Source organism: Takifugu flavidus, chromosome 2 (genome assembly GCF_003711565.1).
Source record: "Takifugu flavidus isolate HTHZ2018 chromosome 2, ASM371156v2, whole genome shotgun sequence".
NCBI classification, from domain to species: Eukaryota; Metazoa; Chordata; class Actinopteri; order Tetraodontiformes; family Tetraodontidae; genus Takifugu; species Takifugu flavidus.
In genome coordinates this window covers 12,136,130-12,158,556 of record NC_079521.1, presented here as the reverse complement: position 1 = coordinate 12,158,556, position 22,427 = coordinate 12,136,130, and the positions used below count along the sequence as shown (strand labels likewise).

General features: G+C 46.2%; 1 protein-coding gene across 12 annotated transcripts in view; it reads right to left on the bottom strand.

The window, feature by feature from the left end:
- Positions 1-22,427, bottom strand: part of neo1a (neogenin 1a) — a 106,219-nt gene that overhangs the window by 3,538 nt on the left and 80,254 nt on the right. For 4 of the 12 annotated variants that reach the window (XM_057025304.1, XM_057025295.1, XM_057025299.1 and 1 more), the window contains 19 exons: positions 18,155-18,389; positions 17,304-17,458; positions 15,320-15,468; positions 13,912-14,050; positions 13,775-13,824; positions 11,094-11,238; positions 9,110-9,220; positions 8,838-9,032; positions 8,051-8,146; positions 5,895-6,127; positions 3,235-3,373; positions 2,725-2,832; positions 2,440-2,634; positions 2,056-2,088; positions 1,755-1,823; positions 1,537-1,675; positions 1,209-1,453; positions 778-870; positions 377-544 (listed from right to left, as the gene is read on the bottom strand). In XM_057025304.1, coding sequence (XP_056881284.1) covers positions 377-544; positions 778-870; positions 1,209-1,453; positions 1,537-1,675; positions 1,755-1,823; positions 2,056-2,088; positions 2,440-2,634; positions 2,725-2,832; positions 3,235-3,373; positions 5,895-6,127; positions 8,051-8,146; positions 8,838-9,032; positions 9,110-9,220; positions 11,094-11,238; positions 13,775-13,824; positions 13,912-14,050; positions 15,320-15,468; positions 17,304-17,458; positions 18,155-18,389 — 2,697 coding nt within the window. Of the gene's footprint in view, positions 1-376; positions 545-777; positions 871-1,208; positions 1,454-1,532; positions 1,676-1,754; positions 1,824-2,055; positions 2,089-2,439; positions 2,635-2,724; positions 2,833-3,234; positions 3,374-5,894; positions 6,128-8,050; positions 8,147-8,837; positions 9,033-9,109; positions 9,221-11,093; positions 11,239-13,774; positions 13,825-13,911; positions 14,051-15,319; positions 15,469-17,303; positions 17,459-18,154; positions 18,390-22,427 lie in introns of those variants that run through there. The other 8 variants (XM_057025298.1, XM_057025307.1, XM_057025302.1 and 5 more) reach the window with 6 other exon arrangements.

Sequence of the window (22,427 nt, the reverse complement as noted above, 5' to 3'; positions counted from 1 at the left end):
CAGTACCATTGGAACCAGTCATCGAGTAGGAAATAATCACTGGCCTGAAATGTGGTTTCAGATGTGATGCAGGAATCCTAAGTTTGTATTGTAAATGGTTCTGGATTAGTAATAACAGGGTGATTTACCATTTGTGTCAGCTCACATGCTGTTATTGACAATTCCACTCACATCTCTCCTCCATTTCTTGGTTTTTCTATTGCACATATACCTGATTTATTTCCAGGGAGGATGGATATATATTTTTAAATACAGAGGTCAGAAAAAAAGGTTTAAAAACATAATAATGTAGCAAGATGGCAGCTGCACACAAATGAACGACAAATGAATGAATGTGACAGCTGTGCCTCTTCTGTCCAGCAGGTGGCAGTCTCACCTGTCGAATCCACCCTGTCAAGATGGATGGGGGTGGCGCAGGCGTGAGGGCGTGGGTGACAACTGCCCTGGTGGTAGAAGTAGCTGCGTGTTGGTGAGGCCAGGCTGCCCATGTGATAATGGTGGTGATGGTTATCAAGAGAATGGATGGGGTGAGCACTAATCACAGCTGCAAATGGAGATGGACACGGACGCACAGACACGGGACACGTTAGACCAGCTACAGACACGAAGAGACACGGGCATGCACACAAGTGTTACTCATAAATAAAAAAAATAATCAAAATAAATGCAAAGCCAAAAGGGAGTCATGGGATGAGGAACACTGGGAGTCGGTGGTGTAATTTAGTTAATTTTAGAATTTAAATTTCACCTGTCACTTGAAAAGACAGAAAGACTTACGCTGGGGCGGCTGCGCATCAAAAGGCATCATCATTTTAGGCCTCATCCCCCGTCGACCTGCTAGTGTAGACATGCTGTCCTCTGACTCGTGGCCTAAAAGGTACGGTGGAAACCAGCCAATCAGAACGAGCTCCTATTCTGCTGTTTATTTCACTGTCTTCCATCAGCTGTTGCCATTCTTTTAAACTTGACCTGATGTTACGCTCCTGTTTCCTGTGTGTTTTTAGTAGCAGCACTGACACCACGAGAAATGAGCATGAAAAGCATGAAATGTTTTTGCATGAAGGTCGACGGCAAATGGGACATTTTCCACTTGTGATCCAAGGAAACTCCTATTTTTTTTTTTTAAAAGAAAGAACTTTATTGTCTGCCAGAGTAATATCGCATGTGAGCGCTGGCAGGTGCGGTTGGGGGGGGGGTCGGACACTAACCACGGTAGGAGTTGCGCCTCTGCTGCAGGTGGGGGTTGTTGTCGAGGCCACTGTCAGCCGGCGTGATGTCCTGCGAGGTCCGAGGGATGGGGGTCTCCGTCATAACCGGGTTGGGGTCAGGCGACTTGTCCATGGGCTTGAGCTCCAGCCTCTCGTGGTGGATCCAAAGATCAGGGGGCTTCAGGTCTTTGGAGTTTCCTTTGTACTTGTGGGAGCCGTTTGATGACTTTGAGGCGGCGCGTTTTCTACCGGAGCAGAAGGAGAAGAAGAGAAGACTGAGAACGTGGAAGAATCGGAGTTGGAGAGAGGAAGCGGTGTGACGAGTTACTTTTTCTGATGGGATGTTGTGCGGCGCGTACACAGGAAGGCCCCCACCACCACCAGGATGATGGTGAACGCTCCGACAGAGATGATGATGACGATGACCAGGATGTGGCTCTCATTGGTGCCTCCGACACCAGATTTACCTGAGGAGAGGAGGGCTGCTGGGTTAGACTGGCGCGTCTCTGCCCCAGTATGTCGACAAAGGATTTAAAGGGATCTTACCAACAGCAGTTGAGGGATCTTGGGGGTGCTGGTTTCCAGAAGGTCCTGGCTTTGGTGGGAGATTGGAAGCTGTTTAAAAAGGGAAAAATACACTTAGTTTTTTCACGTCCTTTATTTGTGGTCACATTTATTCTGTCAGACGACAGATGATTGTCTTGTTTTCTTCTACAAGCAGAAAAAAACAAAAGACTGAGGATCTGGCAGCCGGATTTTCATCGGTCCAGGAGATGATGAAAATCTTTAGAGCAGCACAGGGTGCAGAGACGGCACTGACAGATAAAACTAAGGAGGGAGAATTTACCTTGGTCATTAGCCATTTTGTCAGTGGACTCGGCTTAACAGGCCAGAGGAGAGCAGGGAGGGAGAGACAATAAAAAGCAAAAAACAAGTTAGCTGAAAGAGGAGCGGGAGAGATAGAGACAGAGCAAGAGGTGGGGAGTGTGAGGAGGGGAGGACGGATGGGCAGAAACCAGACAAATGGTCAGAAAAACATACACAGCCAAGCGGATGTTTAAAGGCGAGCGGTTAGACGCACGGATTTCAGCTGAAATGATCAATAAACTGTACTGATCCAACAGGAGGAGGCTGGAGCGCCCGTGTACAAATGTTCTAGTGGTTAGAAGATGGAACATTTGTACCGACGAATGGAATCAAGTCGGCCTAAAGAACGGCCCCTCGGTCTTACTCTTAGGAGTGCGGAAGTGCACGGCCTCAGACATGGGCCCCATGCCCTTCGAGTTCCGCGCCTGGATCTTGAAGTAGTAGGTGGTGTCCAGGGTCAGCTCCTGGATCTGGTGAGTCAGGCGGTTTCCCACCACTGGCTCGATCACCCAGTCGTGATCCTCGGCGTTAACGTCGGTGCTGTAGTAGATGATGTAACCTGCGTCAGAAAAGCACATCGGCTCAGCCTCACATGACCCGGACAAACGTGGGCGATGTCATTGCCAGATGTTTCCAGGACGCCACTCACCCGTGATCTTCCCATTGGCCTCGGAGGGCGGCTGCCAGTTGATGATGATGGTGCGAGGCTTGTTCTCTTTGCTCACCACAGTCACGTCTTTGGGCGAGGAGCTGGGAACTGAGACAGGACGTCTGTTCAGAACAATGTCGACACACTTTAACACACACACACACACACACACACACACCCCTGGCTAAGCAACTCCTTTACTCAATCTACGCAGGTTTATTTGTTTCTCAGGTGGAGACGACAGGCAAAAGGAGGGAAAATCGAGAAAAAAAAGTATAAAAGAAGAAATTCTGTCTCCTGGATTGAATAGTGGTTAGTTCTTGGTGCTTTCCTCCCTCCTCTGCTGCGGCAGCCATGAATTTAGATTCTGCCATCACCAAATATGCAGCAGGTTATCATCTGTATTCATCTCCTGAGGATTAAACGTGAGAACACCCCTCCCAGCCAGCCAGGGGATTCTTCCACCGAGCATGTTTCTCTGTGTTTGTGTAATTTCACGTGTGCTCCTACTGGTCTCAAAGGTGGTGCCCTGTGCCGTCATGCTCCACGTGCTGGTGCGCCGGCCTCTGGTCAACATGACAGAGAATTCGTACAGCGTGTTGGGCTTCAAACCCGTCACCATGTAGTTCAGGCTGGTGGTGTTGGCCATCTGGGGGGAGGGAGACAGGAAAAGCTACGCGTCAGTGTGGCACACGAGCTTTGTTGTTTTTATTTCACTTAAAATGACAAAATGGATTATTTATGTTTTCTCTATTCCTAATACGTAACCTTGATTTAAATTAGACTCCCAAAAGGGGAGAAAACTGTGGAGAAATACTCGCGCCCTCAATTGCAAGGTCGGGTTTTCTTTTCTTTTTTTTTATAGCTTTGTCTCTTTTTTCCACAGACAGTCACATGCGTGTCGTGCAGAGTTCAGAATAAATTATACAGAATGACCACAGAGTTGAACCAGAACATTTTGATGCTCCATCATGTCTGGGGAAAAAGACACAAACAAAGAAAAAACAGGGCTGCACAAACACTCAGCTATTCTAAATACGCTAAGCTAATGACCACAGTGAAAACCAGAATGCTTACACACACAAAAGTGGCCCTCGACATGCTTACTGCATCAGAACGCTGACATTAGTCAGCAAATTTTTAAAAGCTTCAGTTATGTAAGCGTTCATCAAGATTTGTGCTGGCAGGACAAACAGGCGGCGCAGCTTAAGCTAGCTGGGGTTGAGGCAGCAGCCATTTAGGTGCTAACAGCCCTATCTATAACGTTTGCGTGCTTCTATGGGAAGAGCTGTGCTCCACTGGGGGCTGTCAAACAGAGGGCAGTGGGATGGGGGGGTACGCAAAAGCTTAATTTGGTACAAGCATGCTGCTAGCTTGAGAGTGTCTCTTCAATAATGCACGTGTGTCTGGCTGGACTTGAGAAGCGAGAACTTTAAGAAGAGCAGCACTGTTGTGAAGGCGTCAGACTGGGCTCCAGTACAGCTATACTGGTGTGTTGTGTCTAACTGTGGTGATAAGAAGCACCAAAGGATGATAACGTTTATATAGTGAATTTAATTAATAAAACAGAAATATAATACGCTGGAAGAACCCTTTAATTGAGGCAACAACACGAGAGGGAGGATTACAGCATCTAATACTTACAAAAGGTTCATCTGTGCATGTGGGTGTGTCTGTTTTGATAAAACTTATCTGTCTGTTCTGAACTGACTATACAGAGAACAGCCCATCAGGCCTCCACTGTTATCCAGTGCTGTTTGCCTTGTCCTTGTTGAATAATTTATCAGGAAAGGCAGACCTTTATCTGAGCTCTGCTCGGTCACAAATCCTGAACACACACATGCACAAACACACGCAGATAAGTGATCATCGCAATTAAACCTCAGGTCAATGACAAGAGCCTGTGCACTGTGACTCACCACCTATATATTTTAAAGGCTGTTTATGTTGCACAAGTATGTCCAATGTGACAGCTCTCACTCGAACGCAGCCACGTTTTACAGGCCATGAGCAGGTTGGAGATTTAAAAAACTATATTTATTTTATCATCTTGTTGAAATTCCTCAAATGTGTGTGTGTCCTTTGACTTCTGACAGCAGTTTTGAACCAGGAAATGGAGGATGGAGATGGATCGATGAGGCCCTAACAGTGTGGTTTGTCCCTTATCTACCTTTAGAAGGTATTGAAAGGAATCCAACCTGCAGCTCCTCTGATGCACTCAGTCATTATAGCGAGCCTTTGCAATAACTCAGTGAAGCTGTTACAGTTTAATTAAACCACTCCATCTCTATGCTCGGTCAGACAACCTTTATGAGGAACGGAGGGCAAAGATATAATGTTACACCCTACACCTCCGCAATCATCTAAAGGTCTGGTTAATATCTAGGAGTCGCTTAATAGGAGTTCATTAAACCTAGCGCCTGATTTAAAGACTTCCTCCAGGAAAACTGGGTTTTTGTCTGTGCTGTGCTGCAAAAATAAGGATGGAAGTACTCTAATGCAGGAGTAAAATAATCAGCGCGATGCTGCGAGTGTGCTCGGCAGCAGCAGCAGCTGCTGGGGGAATACCATTTTTATCATCGCATGACGTAGCTTCTGAGTTTTTTAGATGCTCGCGGCGCCGGTGATGGGATCCCGCTGCACACAAGCTGCACACTGTATGAAAGGCAGATGTCTGTATTGACCTGAATCTGCTGTCAATAAATGGCCAAGCAGAGCTGAGGCGAAGCAGAAAACCAGGAGTGGCTCTTTACCCAACACCTTAAAATAGTCTTGACTGAAATAGCAGAACTCTGGTGTTTGAAGAATACAGAACCAAAATGACAACAAAAGCATCACGGGACAAGATTTTGTGCAGTGCACGGCAATTCACGCTCTCAAAAACCCCGGAGAACCATCCAGCTCTGCGTCTTTGGTGGCTCCAGGTATCAGAAGGTTCCTCCTGAACTGAGCGTCACCACATTTTCAAACTGAATTATTTATCACGTTTAATTAAAATGAGCAATATAAGTAATCACCAGGATGACCGCCGACCTGGGACGGTTTGCCATGTCAGGAAAAACATTTGATTTCAAACTAACAGAACAAAGCACCTTCCTCTGCAAAGGAATGCTTTTAACTACAGAAATGTACTTCCTGAACTGAGGAGAAACACAACGAGAATGTCTCACCTTCACTTTGGTGTTGGCAGGAATGTTGGTCTTCCAGCGGACGGTGTAGAAGCGATTGTCGGTGATCTTCTGGCTCTTGTGCAGAGTGTTGTCGGCCCAGCTCACCTTGATGGTGTCGTGACTCAGCACGGAGGCCTGAACACCCACGGGTGGCATCATGGGAGAGGGGTCTGGTACTGGGGTGTATGGAGCATGGAAGAGTTCGTAGAAGTCAACATCAGGGTCTATGGGATCTGCATGTGAGGCAGAAAGCCCGCATGCATGCACACAAATTAAAATGACCAAAATTAAAACATAAAAGAGAAGCGTGGTGTGGAGGACCAGGCACGTGGAGTGAAAACAGGACACGGGGAGGAAAAGTACGGTTAATGGTTAAAATGAAGGACGACGACGTGGGAGGAAGATAAAGGTAACGCAAAGTATGACAGGGATGGGGTCGGGAAGGGTGAAGAGAAAGAAAAAGAGAGATTCTATTAGAAAAATAGACACACATAAAACAGACTCTACACAGGAAGTACCTACAGTCTTGTCGGCTACACAGAAGCTACTGTGGTGCTCTATCAAATAGCTAGCGTTGCTCTACAGAGAGACAGGAAGAGAGACTCCATTTATGAGAGAAGATTACAGCAAATGGAAAACTGGAGTGCAGTCAGACACCCACAATCCTGAAGCCTATGTGTGAACATGCACATAAAACGCACTGACCCGCTATCAGCTCAGGGAGCCAACAGAGAATGAGGCTAACGCTGAGTCCATAAAAGAAGAGAACACACCGGAACATCTGCCTGTTCTAAGAGTAATGAATACGAGGCTCACCGTGTCCTTCAAAACTGCTGCAAGGATCTTTAATTAGGAAGCGGAAGAGGAGATGCTGCTTCTGCTCTCTGAATTAGTATTAATGCAGCTCCATTTCATTTCAACATTACGGATTTATTGATGTTTCCTCCTTTATTCGGATGTACAGCACCCAATAACAGTCAGATAAGGGATAAAAAGCCTCATTCCTTTATCACGACATTTCAAAAAGGAAATGCACACTTTTCCCTGGCAGCAATGGAGGTCATCAGGTAGTTAGTAAACTGAAGGTCAGCTCAGTAACATAATACAAATGTGTATCTTGGAAATGTCTGAAAGACTCAAACATGCAGCCCAGCACTTGAAAATGATGAATGATGTTTACTATCTTGTTCAACTGGTGTGTGTTTGCGTGCCACTCATGGTGACGCTCCTTGACCACTTGTTGCTCTTGTCGTCAGTTCCTGCCCTCACATTTCCCCCCTCAGTTCTATTCAGCTGCCTTCGCTCAGCGTGGATGAGTTTGTTGGGTTCAGGCTGCGTCTCTTTCTCAGCCTGGGAGAACAGACGTCTCCGCTCGTAGAGATTCTCCTCTTTTCCTCCGCAGCCTAAGTTCACCAAGTTTCTCCTCAGTTTTCTTTTTTTTCTAAAAGTAAAAGTACTATGTAGGTCAGCTCGTCTTTTTAATCCCGACTTGAACAAACTGGCAGGAACGGAACGCGCCCCAGAGGATTCCGCAGCAGACGACGGTGGTGGGCTTTGGTTCTGCTTTGAGCGGAACGTTTGGATCTGACGGAGGGTTGCCAGAGCCACCACGGGGGGTCTGAGAGCACACAGCCTGTGTGTGTGTGTGTGTGTATGTGTGTGTGAGGAAGCAGAGTACATCAAGAGAGAAGTGTACAGTATGACAGTGCGCATATGCACTGCCGCCCCCCCCGGAAGCTTGCAGACGTGACTCGTGTCATAATGCGACCCCCCTACTTGGGCTTGGTGCAGCAGCAGACACAAAATGGAGTGATCAAGGCTGAACGAGGATGTGGGAGGCTTGATGGGAGAACAGGGGGGTGCAGCCCATATTCCGGGGCACTCCAGGGTGCAATGGCTGGATGCCTTCTGATGGTGTCACCCAGGTAACGTGTGCCATGACTGGCAGCCTGCGTAGCGTCTGTCAGGCATTCTGGGTTCGGCTCTAACTTCAACTGTTCTAGTCTGAGATTAAGAGAATCGTGGGCTGTCTGGCTGTGAGGGGAGGGGCGAGATAGCCCAGTAACCTGCTATTTCCATGCTGATTGGAAGTTCAGACACGTTTTGATATGAAATTCGCTGGAAAGACCAAAGAGAGATTGTGTGTAAAACCATACCCGACTGTGGCCTGGTGATGGCGCTCTCATACACAGGAATCCCTTCTCCCATGTTGTTGAAGGCCTTCAGGGTGATCACATAGTGGGAGCTGGGATCTGAGAGACACAGAGAGAGAATTCTAATCAACCCAAAAATCTTGAGTCTCTCGGCTATTAGAACAACGACTTGAATGCAATCAATCCTTCGACTGTGATTGTAATGAATGTAAAATTCTTCATTTCCCCACAGTCATTTTTATCCATAATCCATTTCTAGACGGCGGCTCTGATTACGGTGCTGTTGATTGTTCCATTAATTAAGGGCGCAGACAGAGTACGGCCTATGCAACGGATGCACGATTCCTCTGGAAGATTAAAGGCTGTAATTATGTCGCTCCTCGTGCTGGTATATCAACAATGCTTCATTATGAGACGGTTTCACCCAGATTCTCCAGAATTATTAAGCAGGTGTCGATGATAATTGACTAATCCTTTACAGGAAAATTTCAGTGAAACGAAAACGTGTCGTTGTTTGAAGAGGCGCGAGAAAAAACCCCAACGAGAGTCGGGTTTGTTCAAACATTTCTGACCTTTAATTATTGTAACCGCATTAGAGCTATTTGTGTAATTAGCGACTGAGGCGTGCGACGGAGAGGAGCTCATTAAAGCTCCTGATGAGGTGCAGTCAGACTGGTTTGATGCGTCTGAGCTTGTTTTAAATGGGACGATCGTGGAGACGTTTGGTTCAGGCTCCAGTCTTCAGATGGAGGCTAAAGTGTCACAGCTCAAACCTGCTGTGTTTTCCTACCCAGGTTCTCGATGGTGTAATAGCGCTGCTTGTAGTCCACTTTGATGGTCTGAGAATGAGGACTGCCGATGCCATAACCGATGCTGTAGCCGCGCACCACGATGTCCTGGTTGTCCGGAGGCGTCCAGCTCACCACAATGCTGTTGACCAGTGGACGCACGTGCAGAGAACTGGGCTGGTTGGGGACGCGTGATTCTGGGGGGGGGATGATTCCAGTGAGACACAAAATAAAGCGGATGATGAATGCTTCTCGGTTGGTCGGGGATTTTTACCATCCAGGTCACTCTCGAACGTCTCCGCTGTGGTCCATTCTGTAGCCGGGCCCGTCCCGTTCACCGTGATGGCTGAGACCCGGAAGGAGTACTCTGTTCCACGTTCCAGACCTGGACAAAAGTGAGGCAGATTCAGAGATTTTTGCTATCAGCACAGCAGCTTTTCTCACTACCCGCCTTTATAAAGTCACTTTGAACATGGGCGGAAGGTTGAAATGTTTCTTTTCACCCTGGTTTTGAAGCACAAATATAGATGTGTAATAGTTGTAGGAATTCTGGGAGAAAAAGCTGGACTGGTTCAGAAAAGGATCAAATGAAAGAATTTATAAAAAACGCAGCTCAGACAAGATATAAAACTACAAGACTAACGAGAGCAGGAGAAAAAACTTTCAGAATCTGCGATTCGTTCATATTTTAAAGCCACGTCTCCTTCAGAAAGAAGCGGCTCACTGCTGGGCGCCGCCTTTGGTCAGGAAGAGACGGGAACGCCTGCTGACAAATGATGCGTTGCTTTATTAATTTGCTGTAAAATGTTTCATCATTGTCACATTGTCCCACTTGCACGCTAATCCCGTCGCCTTCTCTCTGCAGCCGCTATTCTGGGCTGCCCCAGAGGGGAGGGGGGCAGCTTCTAAAGACTGCCTAACTACACATGCCTCCAAGGCTACAACGTCTCCTTTTAAATGCTGCAGAATCAACAAACACCCCTCTGTTTCGCTCCCCCTACACACAAGACTGTTCACAAAAATCAACTTTTAAGTGTGTATTCTCTTTGATGCGGCACACAGCGTGAGGACGGGCCACTTGAAAGTCGCGGAGACAACATCTAATATTAATCACCATCGCTGTGTCTCTGGTGATATTGTGCATATTTTGGCAGAAGCAGCGGGTGACGTGAAAGTGCAGAAGGCCCCGAAACTCCGCCCAAAGCTATTTAAATTCAATTCAGATGTTGACTGAAAGAAAAAGCATCAGGATTCACTCAAAACAACTTAGGACCTTCTTCCGATGAGGAGCAAAATATTAAATATTGCAGCACGCCTGACAGGGCGAAGTCTAACAAAAATACATCCAGCAGGGTTTGACAGCATAAAAGTTTTAACGTCTGCATCGGAATGCGTCATCGATGGTCTGCGCAGTTAAACTGTGTCAAATCAGTCAGAAATTCAGTGACCTTGTTTCGGCAGACTTCTAGAAAACAAAGAAATAAAGCTACAATATTCTGAGGATACAATTATTTAGGCCACAGAAGCTGGTGACTGAAGCATTTGCCCGCGGTGTAAATAACATTATCAGATTTCAACATTAAACATACTCCGACTGTAATTAGAATGCTTCCATACATCATCTGTGGCTGCTTCTCTCTTGTTCCGTTTTCTATTTAACCATCCAGAAGTGCCTCATTTTCTGTATCCATAAGCTACATTATGATTATCTATTGAGCGGAAAATCGCACCGTCTGGAACGAGCCTCCTCACACATCAGTGTGATACACCCCAGGGACTCACTGTGACAGTGTCATGTGGGGGCCGAAATACTTTCAGCTCTCTTAAGTTCGTGTGTAAATGTGATGCTGCAGAACAACCTAATGAGTCTGTGTCTCCAACTAGATTTGCACGAGTTTAGCAATACGTTAAAAAACAACAACTTTAATTAGGGTAAAATACCGATATGTGTAATCACAAGAGCGGAGCGAGTGTGTAGACTTTTTGGGGAGTGGGCTGCCAACACACAGAAAGAGCTGAATAAAAAGTGTTGACTCAAGGTGAATTTTAAATGCATTTCGCAGTCACAGGTGAACTGTGACTGTCAATCTCTGCTGGAGCCAGATGCGGATAATCAGACGTGAACTCGAGGTGGGAGGCTGCATGTGAAAAATGCACTGGGAGCCCAACACATTCAAACACGGTGTTCTCAACACATCAGGCCTTTTTTAGACTCTGGCTGCTAGCTGTGAGCTAAGGGCTGAGTCAGTCTCCATTACCACTGATGAGCTTGAAAAGCTGGGTGCCGGAGGTGGAGTCGCTGGTTTCACTCCTTCGTGATCCTTTCCGGTATTTGATCTTGTAGTTGATGATCTCTCCGTTTTGGCTGTTCGGGGGTGGGGGCTGCCACCGGAGCATAATGCTCTGAAGGAAAACAAAGAAGAAATATAGATTAACATATGTGGAACCATCTGTTTTGGGCCTTCAGCCGTAAAGGTGTAGTCCTCCCGACTGAACCAGTAGCATCACACCTTCTCCTGACAACTCGGTACAGCAAAAGCATCACACCCCCTCCAGCATTTCCTACCAATTAAATACGTAAACAGTGTAAAATGCTCTCACACTGGTAAAGGCATCCAAAGTTATGTGCACACAGAGGGAGTTAAAGCGCCCATGACGACTCTCTCAAGAAACTGGTAACAAACTGTCTACTATAAGAGCTAATGTGTCCACATGTCTGTGTTCCAGCTGCCTTTATAGAGTAGAATATAGCTGGCACTAGCAACACCTCATAGTCCGGTCTGACTAAGGCAAAATCCCCTCAAACTGTTGTTTAGGGCTGTCCAATGATACGTCATAGTTAGCCGAATGCTAACACAAGCTAACGTTTTTATTCCCGTAACGTGCATGGTTGTGAGAGCTGGATGTTTTGAATCTATCAAGAAGAAATGCATGAATATCCATGTTTCTTATGCCCACCATAACTGGCAAGGCAATGTATAGATGTATGGATCGATGGATAGATCAATGGATCGATAGATACTGTAGATGAGTGCCATATTTCTTTGTATTTTCTTTTCTTTATATATAGGAAGAAATTCATGTAGCTACAGCTGAAACATCCAAATGAAGGACTTTACTGACAGGCCCAGGAGGAATTGCACCAGCTTATTTACACCCGGCCGTGTGTGCGCATGCACGTGTATTTAAATAGAAACCAGGCAGGTAGCCCAGCGTGGGAGAGCAGTTAATTAACGCTTCCCCACTGTCTCCCTGATGCACAGAAGCCTGAAAACATGTAGAGGGCATACTGTAGAAACGCTCCTCCCCAGATGAGTCGAGGGAATTGCACAAATTAAATTTGTGTGGAGAGCGTTCAATTATTCCGCTGTTCTTATTACACCACCGTCCAGACGCGATATGCAGGCCCCTATTCTTCTTCCTGTTCTCCTTCATCAACCAAACCTGTTTAATTGACTTTAGAAGGAAATCGCAGGGGAAGGTGAGATGGCAGGTGCCAAAATGTGGAAAAAGTGGCAAATAAGATCATGGAAATATAATTTTCAGACTGGGATTTAGGCGTTTTGTTTGACAGACACCAACGGGGCGGGTGAATGTGGAATGCATGTTAATTAGATGTTTCTCCAGCTCCATTTGGCAACGCAAATTACTTCACCATATAAATTCTCCAGACCTATACACTTGCAGCAGATTAATTGGCTTAATTGCTGTTTAGATACAAAATTAAACGCAGTAACAACAAAGACAAAGAAAAATTAGATGAGTAATTCCAATAAAAGAAGCCAGATGTTTGCCTCACCCATTTATTTTGCTTTGTCTGGGTCTAATTGAGGAGGGACAATTTCGCGCGAGCTGCTGTCGTCAGTGTTAGCGTTCGTGTTTTTTCTCCACAAATCTCTGCCGAGTATCCCTCAGCATGGGTGGCCAGTCCTCACTCAAGCTGGGAGTGTGTGATAGGATTGTCTACCATGGGTTTTTTCTAGCCAGTGTGCTTTGACAGTTCTCTCTCACTCTGGCATCGACCAGCAAAAAGGCTAAAAGCACCAGCCGCTGCTTTTGTAGTCGATGCACGCGCCCCGAGGTTTTCCGTATCTTCTCCCCTCCGCTGCTCTCTGCGCTGGCCGTCTCACATGTGCTGAGCGAGTAGCACATTTATCGAACTTAATTCATCATTTGGATGGACGTATGTACAATAAAGAGGCCAACGGCTGTCTGCTTGAAGATCAAATGGCTAAACAGAGAGGCAGTGGAGAGCGCTTTCCCCTTTTAATCACTTGTGAGTCCTGCAGCCACCTCCAACACACCTTATCTAATCAAACATTTTCATTCCAAGAAATCTCTTTTGCTGAGGCCAACAACGATGATTCATTGGATCTTGATAAAATGTTATTTTCAAACAATTTGTTAATAAGCAAAATTCCATCTCATCTAGTTTCACTTTGGGAGAAAATCTAAGTCATCCAAAATCAATCAATCATTCTTCGGATCCTCTGAGTGTTGATCTTCATAAATCTTACTTTGAGTGTGCTGATGTCCCCCAAGTCATTTTTTTGGGGTACCCATTTATATTTGAGCTACAGGCCAGAAAACCTAGAAATGGAGAGTGATAGTGATGATAAAGCATTCTGACAGGCGAGTCTCCTGCTGATGAGAGGATCGATGAGGGTTCACGTGCTCTCCTAACAGGCTGGGGCCTACAGGCCGATCACCAAACTGAAAAACAACAGCTACTGGACTGTGGGCTGGGCATTTATTTATCTGTGTGTGAGCGGCTGTTTGTGGATTCGGTGAACCGCTGTCGAGCAAACATTTACACCACATGCAGCCTAGTTTAGCGTTTGTTGTTCGAGAGGAAGAGAAGCTTTTCAGTCCTCCACATGACCGCAGCAAAAATCCAGCTAAGTTTCGGGCGAGTCTGAGGAGAAGTCGGACGTCTTACCTTCGAGTTCTGGACCTCCAGCGTGAGGTTCTGAGGAGGAGCGCTGGGCACTGCGAAGGAAAGATAACAGACGTCTTCCTCTTTTTGAACATTTTTGATAACTGGAAGTGCAAAAGTCTCAATCAGCACCAACAGACCATCAGACAGCGTGCGGACCGTGATGTCATCCGTGGAGACGCCTGGACCGTGCTTGTTGTTGGCCACAACACGGAAGTTGTATTCCGTGTTCTTCCTTAGACCGGTCATGGTGTACGACTGGCCGTCCACGTCAACGTCCTGAATGAGGGACGGAGGAAAAAAAACGTGTTTAATTCTTTAGCGTCACTTTCAACGTTGACTGCCACTTAAACAGCGTGAATATTTTCTAATCAATCTGTCAGTCTAGTCACATTTCCGTTCATAACTTTGCTGGTGACATTATGAGGAAAAGGCTGCGACCTGGTGGAAATCTAATCGTGCTTCCAGCTCCGCCCACCAACAACCTCTGACCTCAGATCAGACGGTCACCTGTCAACACCTCATCCTCGCGGATGAAGCAGGGAATGTGGACGACATCCAGCTGCTCTTTAATACTTCATGTTCTTTCAGCACGGTGCCTTTCTAACTATAGCTCTCCTCCTTTCACCTCTCCTTTCATTCTTCACACCCCTCCTTTTTCAGACCTCATCAGCGACTGTCTTTATCAGAGGCGTTGAAGCATTATTACTCCAACTGCGGATGATGTTTCATCCATTATCATATTAAAGGGTTTTTAATGCCTCGCTGGCCTTGCGCTGTGCTGATGCCGCTCGCTCGATATCTCAGCCAATTCCTGGACCTGCAGAAAAACTGATCAAACCTGGCTCTCCTTTGCTGCCGCGCGGGACAATGCTGCTCTGAAAGATGCACCAGTGGGACTGAAAAGAAAACCACCCTGAAGAGGATTTTTGGCTAAGTGACAGGACGTCTTCAGCTCATCCCAAATCTCCAAAAGCCGAAGCCATCGTGTTCTTTCCACAGCAGCTCATGAAGCCTGCAGGTGTCGCCTGAATTACACACGATGTAGAATCACTTACTGTAAGACGTTGAATCACATGACCGTAATTAATGACATAATACACGCGGATATTTTTGAAGGCAGGAGAGTTTTCCAACCATCATCAGTCACAGGCTGAAGATTACTAGGTTTTCACACCCTGAGCTGCCTGCTGATTACAGGCCCCCTACACACACATCCACGCCTGCAGGCAACCACAGTAACAAATGGACGTGCACACCTTTCGGACTTATCAAACTCCACAGAGAAAGGGCCCGTTCCTGCTCGGAAACTGAGCATTTGAGCCTGTTTCATGACAGTCACCTCAGAAATACAGATTGGAGATCATTTGCTAGGATAACAGAATATAGTTATTGTATCAGGAAAGACAAAAAAGCCTTCTGTGGATGTGGGCAGGCTGTCAGCGTGCCCGGTTTCCATGCCTCCTTTCATCATCCAAAGAGATCAGAGATGTCAACGTGTGATAACATCTACCTGGTCTTTAAAGGATGAGTCAGCCAACGTCCTACCTGCTCGTTGCCGACGCTTTTGTCTGTGTAGTACAACTTGTAAGTGACGATGTCTCCGTTGCCAGTGAGGGGTTTATCCCAGCTCAGAGCCACAGAGGTTGGTGTGTTTGACACCGCCTGCAGGTTAGGAGCCGGGCCTGGAACTTGGACTAAAAAAAGAACAAAAAGCCAAACAAAATGAGGAATAGATTAACAAACATCGACCTTCAATAGTTTTGAGGATATCGCATTACAGCTGTACAGGGAGGAACTCAATCAGCAATGTGCACTGACTGCTGCCAAACATCCACTCTTGGCTACATCAAAGGTATTCTCCACGTGCGTGAGGGCCGTGGAGACCCATCTGTCCCTTCTAGGCTGGGCTGGCGGCCATGTTGACTTTCTTGGTATTCCCATGACAAACAGGCTGAATGTTTCGCCTCAATAGAAACATCACTGTGCTTCTTACACTCCACACTCGTCAGCCTCCAGCTAACATCCAGTTGGCTGTTTAATCGCACACTTCAGTCAAGATACAGAGCTAAATATATTTCTGCCCATGTGATCGGCTCCATAAAAAAAATCACCCAGGAAGCCCCATTTTTGTCACAGAAACAGAAATGTTTGGATTAGATTAGTGTTATGAAGATGTACCAATTTGTAAAACTGTAATGAGAATAGGCATCAAGTGAACATATAAGATTATGTGACCTTGTCTCATTACTTCAGAGAATGCAGACTGCCGTTAATGCTCTTTCTACACTGTTATTCTGAAATTTCAGCTCTACTTTGTGTAAGAAAATGGAGCCACATAAAGAATCAGGGCTGCGATTGTTTGCATGAATAAGGAATGTTTTACAAGAGCTGAGATTCCCTCCTTGTGTTCGAGCACAGTGTGTATGAATGCTGCCAGTGGGTTTGACTATAATGGTTACAGAAGAGCTTGTGTGCATTAGCTGCAGGTGTAGCTCCCAGCAGGCTGTCATTTGTAAGCGTGCACGGGTGCTAGTTTAAATTTTCCTTGTATTTGAGCTGGTGCAATAATCAGCTCTCTGAGGAGAGGCGATACAAGCACAGCTTTCTGTTCACATACCTGCCACCATGATGCAGGTCAACAGTTTAAGCTTCAAAAGTGCAGCTTGTTTTCACACCGAATGTGCAAACACACATTCACAGATCTACAGCACAAACACAGCCCACCCTTGCTGTTAAACCCCATGGGTGGCTACGCGCCTGCTGGCAGGCTCCGAGGCGTGTGAGTGTGTGTGTGTGTGTGCGAGTGTGTGTGTCTGCCCTCCAACCAAGGAGACAGGCGGAGAAACGGCAGCTGACCTACAAAAGTGACACCGACTGAGTGATGTAGACGAGTCTGGAGGTGAGGGACGAACCCAGAATGCTGGGGAACCCCCTCAGAACCATTTCCAAAAGTGGGTGAAATACACCAAAATACACAGCAAAGAACACAGTTGATACAAAAATGTGTATGTGCTAACTAAAATACATTTTTGCAGCAATTTAGGACGACTAAATACAAAATGGGAAAACTTAATATTTCAACTCAGGAAGCTACAGCTCAAAGCTTCACACACACACACACACACACACACAGACACCAGAAGGTTTTATAATGGATGTCGGGGATTTAACGAGGAGTGGCTTATAAGAGGGAAATGCTGCTCTTCTCTAATGTTGGGTGGTCTGACTTAAAGCCCAGCATTAACCAGCCTCCTGTGTGTGTGTGTGTTTGTGTTTGTATGTGTCTGTGTGGAGGGCAGAGGTGGGAGGCTGATCCAGTATTTGAAGTGAGCTGTGTGAGTGAATATTTGCCTGTGCGGTTGTGTATTTGCAGATTCTGTGTGTGTCATGTGCTTCTTCTGCGCGCATCCTGTTTGCTTCGCTGTGCCACCTCCTGCATGTTTCCAACACACTGGCGGCAGCTCGCCTTGATGTGTGTGTCCTGTTTACTGAACACGTATGAATGAGCGTTTGTGCGCGTGGTCTGTACCTTCAGCCTGGGTGGCCACCCTCGCTGCTGCGGAGCTCTCTCCCTGCCCGTTGCTATTGTGGGCAACGACCCTGAAGCGGTATTTGGTGTCTGGCATCAGGTTCTGGATGGTGACTTGCATCTCTCCTGGGCGGCTGGTATTCACTACTCGCTCTCTGATGTGGACACACAGGTGGGGAGGAATTTTCAGAATGAGCTCACCGGTTGTTTAGACTAATGAAACGGAGGCAAAGTACACTCACACATTGTTTACCAAATAGGTTTTATGCATTATGTGACATTTGCCACATCCCATGTTTGTATTTGTGTCCTAATGCAGGATGTGTGAATGGCTGCTGATGAAGTGCTAGCATCTGACTCATGATGAGCCTACTGGCAGGCCTCTGTAGAAGGTAGTTGGACAAACTGAGCATCATCTTTTTTCTATATATAGATATACATCACTACATATATAGAGATATGATATACAGTAAACATAGCTCCAACAGAGTATAACATTTCTGTAAGAGGATGCTTCTTAAAAAAGCCTGAAGCTGGTTGACTTAGAAATGGTAAAAAAGGCTGAAGATGTGAAGAATTCTTCCATTTCTTTGTTTTGCTCAAACAAAATGTACATATGAGACGATCCTGCCTATATTCAGATTTTTCCTTTATTCTTTGTAAGTGATTGTGTGTGAAGTGTTTTAATTAAAAACCTTCAATGGAATGGCAGTCCGCTGGTACTGCTTTAACGAGAGACTCTTAGAGTGGTCTTCTAGAGGCATTTATGCGTGTTAGAGCCCTGCTGAGTCCTGCAAGAGTGTGGACTAGCACCCTCCTGGCAGCACTGCAGCACAGCTCAGTCTGTCTACCTGCTGGTGCCCTCCTGGCTGTAGAACACAGAGTAGGTTAATTCATCTCCATGAGGTTCCGCCGGCGGGCGCCAGGTCAGTTTGATGAACCGGGTGGAGACCAGCGAAGCCACGACATCTCTGGGGGCAGAGGGGGTGGGCCCCGCTGCGTTGGCTACGGCTCCGGAGCCTGGCGTTACATGGTCAGTAGTGTTAGGAGTCAGTGAGGGGAGAGGGGGAGAAGGGAGGGCTACGTCTTCGGGTCGGGAGGAAGAGAGAAGGAGGAAGGAGGGTGGGATTGGGAGATAGGGACATAGGGTGGGGGGGGTGGGGGGGGGACCACGCAGAGGTGTCCGGGAGGAGGAAAAGGAGTTGAAATGGAAATGATAGTGAAACGAAAGAAAGGCAGGAAACAAAAAAAGAGGAAAAAACAAAATAACAACAACGTAACAAAAAAAGACTTTTGGTGTGACAAGAACCCACAGAAATAAAACACTTCTACTACAATCACAGAGCTGACAGAAGCACGATACAGGAGGGGGGGGGACTACACATGCACACACAGCTCTCTAATGCTGGGCGGGAGCAGGGGGAGCGACACACCATCAGACATTTCATCGCCATAGACAGTCTTCCTGCCAATCATCGGTGATTGAAATGATTGGTCTGTGTTTCTGTGACAGCTTTAAAACCAAAGGTGGACCGCTTTTAAATGAAAAAGGGGGGGGGGGTTGTTTGACAAAACCACCTTTTGGTGTCTAAAGTGCACACCAGAAAACTGTCCATGTGTTGAGGGGATTAAACACAAAACAGCAGACTCTCTTAACACATCAGTAAGTCCCCAGTGTTGATTCTCTGAAACACACCAGATGGTGACTTTTAAAAAAAAATAAATCCATTACGGGACACAGCCCAGCCACAGAAATGTTGCCTTGTTTTTTCTTCTGACTCTTTAGTTTTTTGGACAAACAGTCTGCGGTCAAACACGAGGAGATCTGCTTTCCATTTGCTGGCAAGTGAGTGCAACCAAACCATGTGGAAAAGATGACAGCATGGGTGACATTTCCATTTGCTGGCACATCAGGGAGGAAAAAGCGACCGGACGGCAGAGCTGCAATATGTCAGTGGTGAACATTTGAAAGGGGAGCGATGCATTCTGTGTGTGTATGCGCGCGTCACTTAGTGGAGGGACTCAACCTCGTACGCCACTACTGCAACACAGGTCAGCTGATCTAGCAATAGCACCACTGCTAGCATAACAGACAGCATGTAACGGAAGGCGAGGGGGAAGAACAAAATCGAAAGTTTGTCTTGTTATGAGCAGACAAACGCAGAGAACCAGTTTGGCCAAAGTCTGTTTTGAGTGTATGGTGGAGGTGAGCTGCAACTTATGAAAGATAGATTTCATGACATCAGCTCCATCCAGCCCCATTTGTAGCTATGTGAGAGCCTTGTTCCAGTGAGAGAAAACATTAAAAGCAGATTTTTGTGTGAAAGCTTTCTTTCTTCTCTTGTAACTTTAGGCTCTGCTTCTTCGACACAGACTGATTCCACGCTACAACATGATGGCAGCACCTGTATCCCCGGCTTCGCGTCAATTACCCTCCTCAGGAGATACAATTTGGCGTGTCTGCCATGTTTTCGAGCCATTTCTGATTGAATTATCAATGTTTCAAGCTGTACGCCGCCTTGCTGGTCGTGGTTAATCAGTCCATTGCTGATGTGAGCGTTTGTCCCTGCCCCGTGTGGACCGCAAAGAAACCGAGATGAGCAGCAGTAGGTTTCTTTCTTTTCAAGCAAATGAGAAACAATGTGCTTTGGGGTAATAAATTATCTTGAAATCAGTGTCAGGTCAGGCAAAGAGAGACAGTGAAGCTTGGAGGGAACTGCACTGTGGGACAGGAAATGGAGGAGAGATAAAACCATTAGATGTTTCCATCTTCCGACAGCTTGCATGCTGCAGATAGCCGACATGCTGCTCAGCCTTCGTTGTCTTTCTCACAATCTGCCTGGTACACGCATGTCTGGAATTGTTAACAGTAAGGAGGTACGGGCCTCCCACTTCCACCGCCAGGCTCTATTCATAGCTGATTAATAGTGCCATTAGTCTCTGTGCCAGAGGTAATGAATGGCCGGCATTAAGTCTTAACGAGGAAGGTTACTCCACATCTGCATAATAAATCTGGGTGTGCGATACGCAAAACCATCCAGACAAAGACGCATACGGAAAGGCATCCATCTTTCTCTATAAAAGTCACCGGAGGACCATCAGAAAGACATGCAACAAGCAACCTTCTGTTGCCAACGCCACAACCCTCGCACGGGCAGGGCAGCTTAAACGACGCCGACTGGAGCTGTTTTTGTACACAGATGTGAATTCAGCGGGCCAGGCTGGACTAGAGTGAGGACCTGTGTCTACAGCACAACGATGTTGGGCCATTAACGACTTTTGCTGATGGAGAACGAATGAATGAATGTACCTAAAACAGTCAGCACGATAGAGGTCTGTCTAATCTGGACATGTAGTGCAGCTAAGAATATTAAGACTCACAAAGAAGAACAATAATGAAGAGACACAGTGACAAAAGAGCACTATCTGCTGGCAGACTCCTTAGAGTAACAAGAAGCAGCTTTTCCTTTGCTTTTCTCCAAGATAAGACTGGCAAGGCGAGAAAGGCTGACAGCCCTCGATATATGAGCCTCTTATTGCAGCGTCAATAGTCAAAAAGAGGACATTTCAAAAGGCAAAAGTTGGAGGGAAGGCTGAGCGAGCGCGGGGAAAACGGGCTGACCCAGCACATCTTTGTTTTCTCCTGTTTTATCTCAGCTACAATTTCTAACGAAATAATCAAATCTCAACACTCTCAAACTGCTCCGTAAGCAATACAACAAATAAAAGCAATTTAAAAGCAATAAGCCCTAGACAAATTCATCCACAGAGGAAAATGCACAGTGACTGATAGATACATTTCAGACAGGTAAAAATGATTAGAAAGTAAAAGACAAATGGAGTTGAAGCACAAAACAGACCAGAAAACGAAGGTGTTCTTCATCAACAATGTTCTTCATCACTGAAATAATCTGGGAAGAAATAATTAACTTAAAACAAGTAAGATGTTCTGCTAGTAGGGGAAGGGAACACCTTCAGAGCACTGCCGAGGTACCCTTGAGCAGGGTACCAAACCCACAAATGCTAATATGGGGCCCTGTGAAGAACTAGCGACACATCCAGGGGTGGACCCTGCCTCAGCCCATTGTGTCCCCTCCCCGTGACCCCGAAAGGGATCAAGCGGTTTAGAAGACGAGACGGGACGAACTGTATTTCGGTTTTTAATTTTAAATGTCCTCAGCTTCACAGGGTCTATTTGTCATTTTCTAGGTTATGTTCACTGTGATCAGACAAAAATGTTTGAAAATATGGAGCAGAACCCCAGAGAGAAATATGCTATTTGTAATTAAACCTGTGACAAACAGAATAACGGGCGGATTTTCTCCTCTTCAATTTCTGATCAACCAAAACGTTTGGACGTTAGAGAAGCTGATGGGCGTCCAGATGGGACACGTCAATGGCCCTGAGGACGTCAATGGTCCTGAGGATGTGAATGGCCCTGACTGCTGGGTCAAAACACCAGCATCTCTGCCTCAAACGCCACCATAAACACAGTTAAAGTAATCTGGAGTGGGTCAAATCCTTGGATGAAGTGTGCAGATGGAGAAATCTATACTTCCGGGGCTCATGCAAAGGCATGTGGATAAGGTTTTTTTTTTTTAATCGAGCAGCTCCTCTGAAAGCCTGCAGCAAATTCCTCTTAAATGGCAGTTTGTTCAATTTCACATTAATCTTGCTTTTCAGATCCAATATCAACATTCTTAAATTCCCCGCATGCCTATGTAAACAAGCAGAAGGGGCATGTTGGGGAAAGGGTGTTGGTATGTCTGTGTTTGCATCCACTCTTGGCCCTCGAGCAAAACACTTTACAGTGATTAGATTTTAATAAAAAGTGGCGATCCCTGCTCTGGGTTCTCAGGATAAACACTGGGCAGAAGCAGTTTGCATAGGGAAATATGGTAGAAGCAGCCATATAGGTAGGTTCCACTGAGACTTAAAGACCCAGAGGAAAGCCACATCTCAAATACCTTAGGTAAAACCACCTCGGTTTACAAATGAAAATGGTAATTGAGCACATTCCGGCGCAGCAAAGATGCTAATGACATTTTCCTCCCCCCTCCGTATCTGTATGTTACAAATGTAAACAACCCAGCCGGCTGCATATATGTATTCCCACTTCCCTGA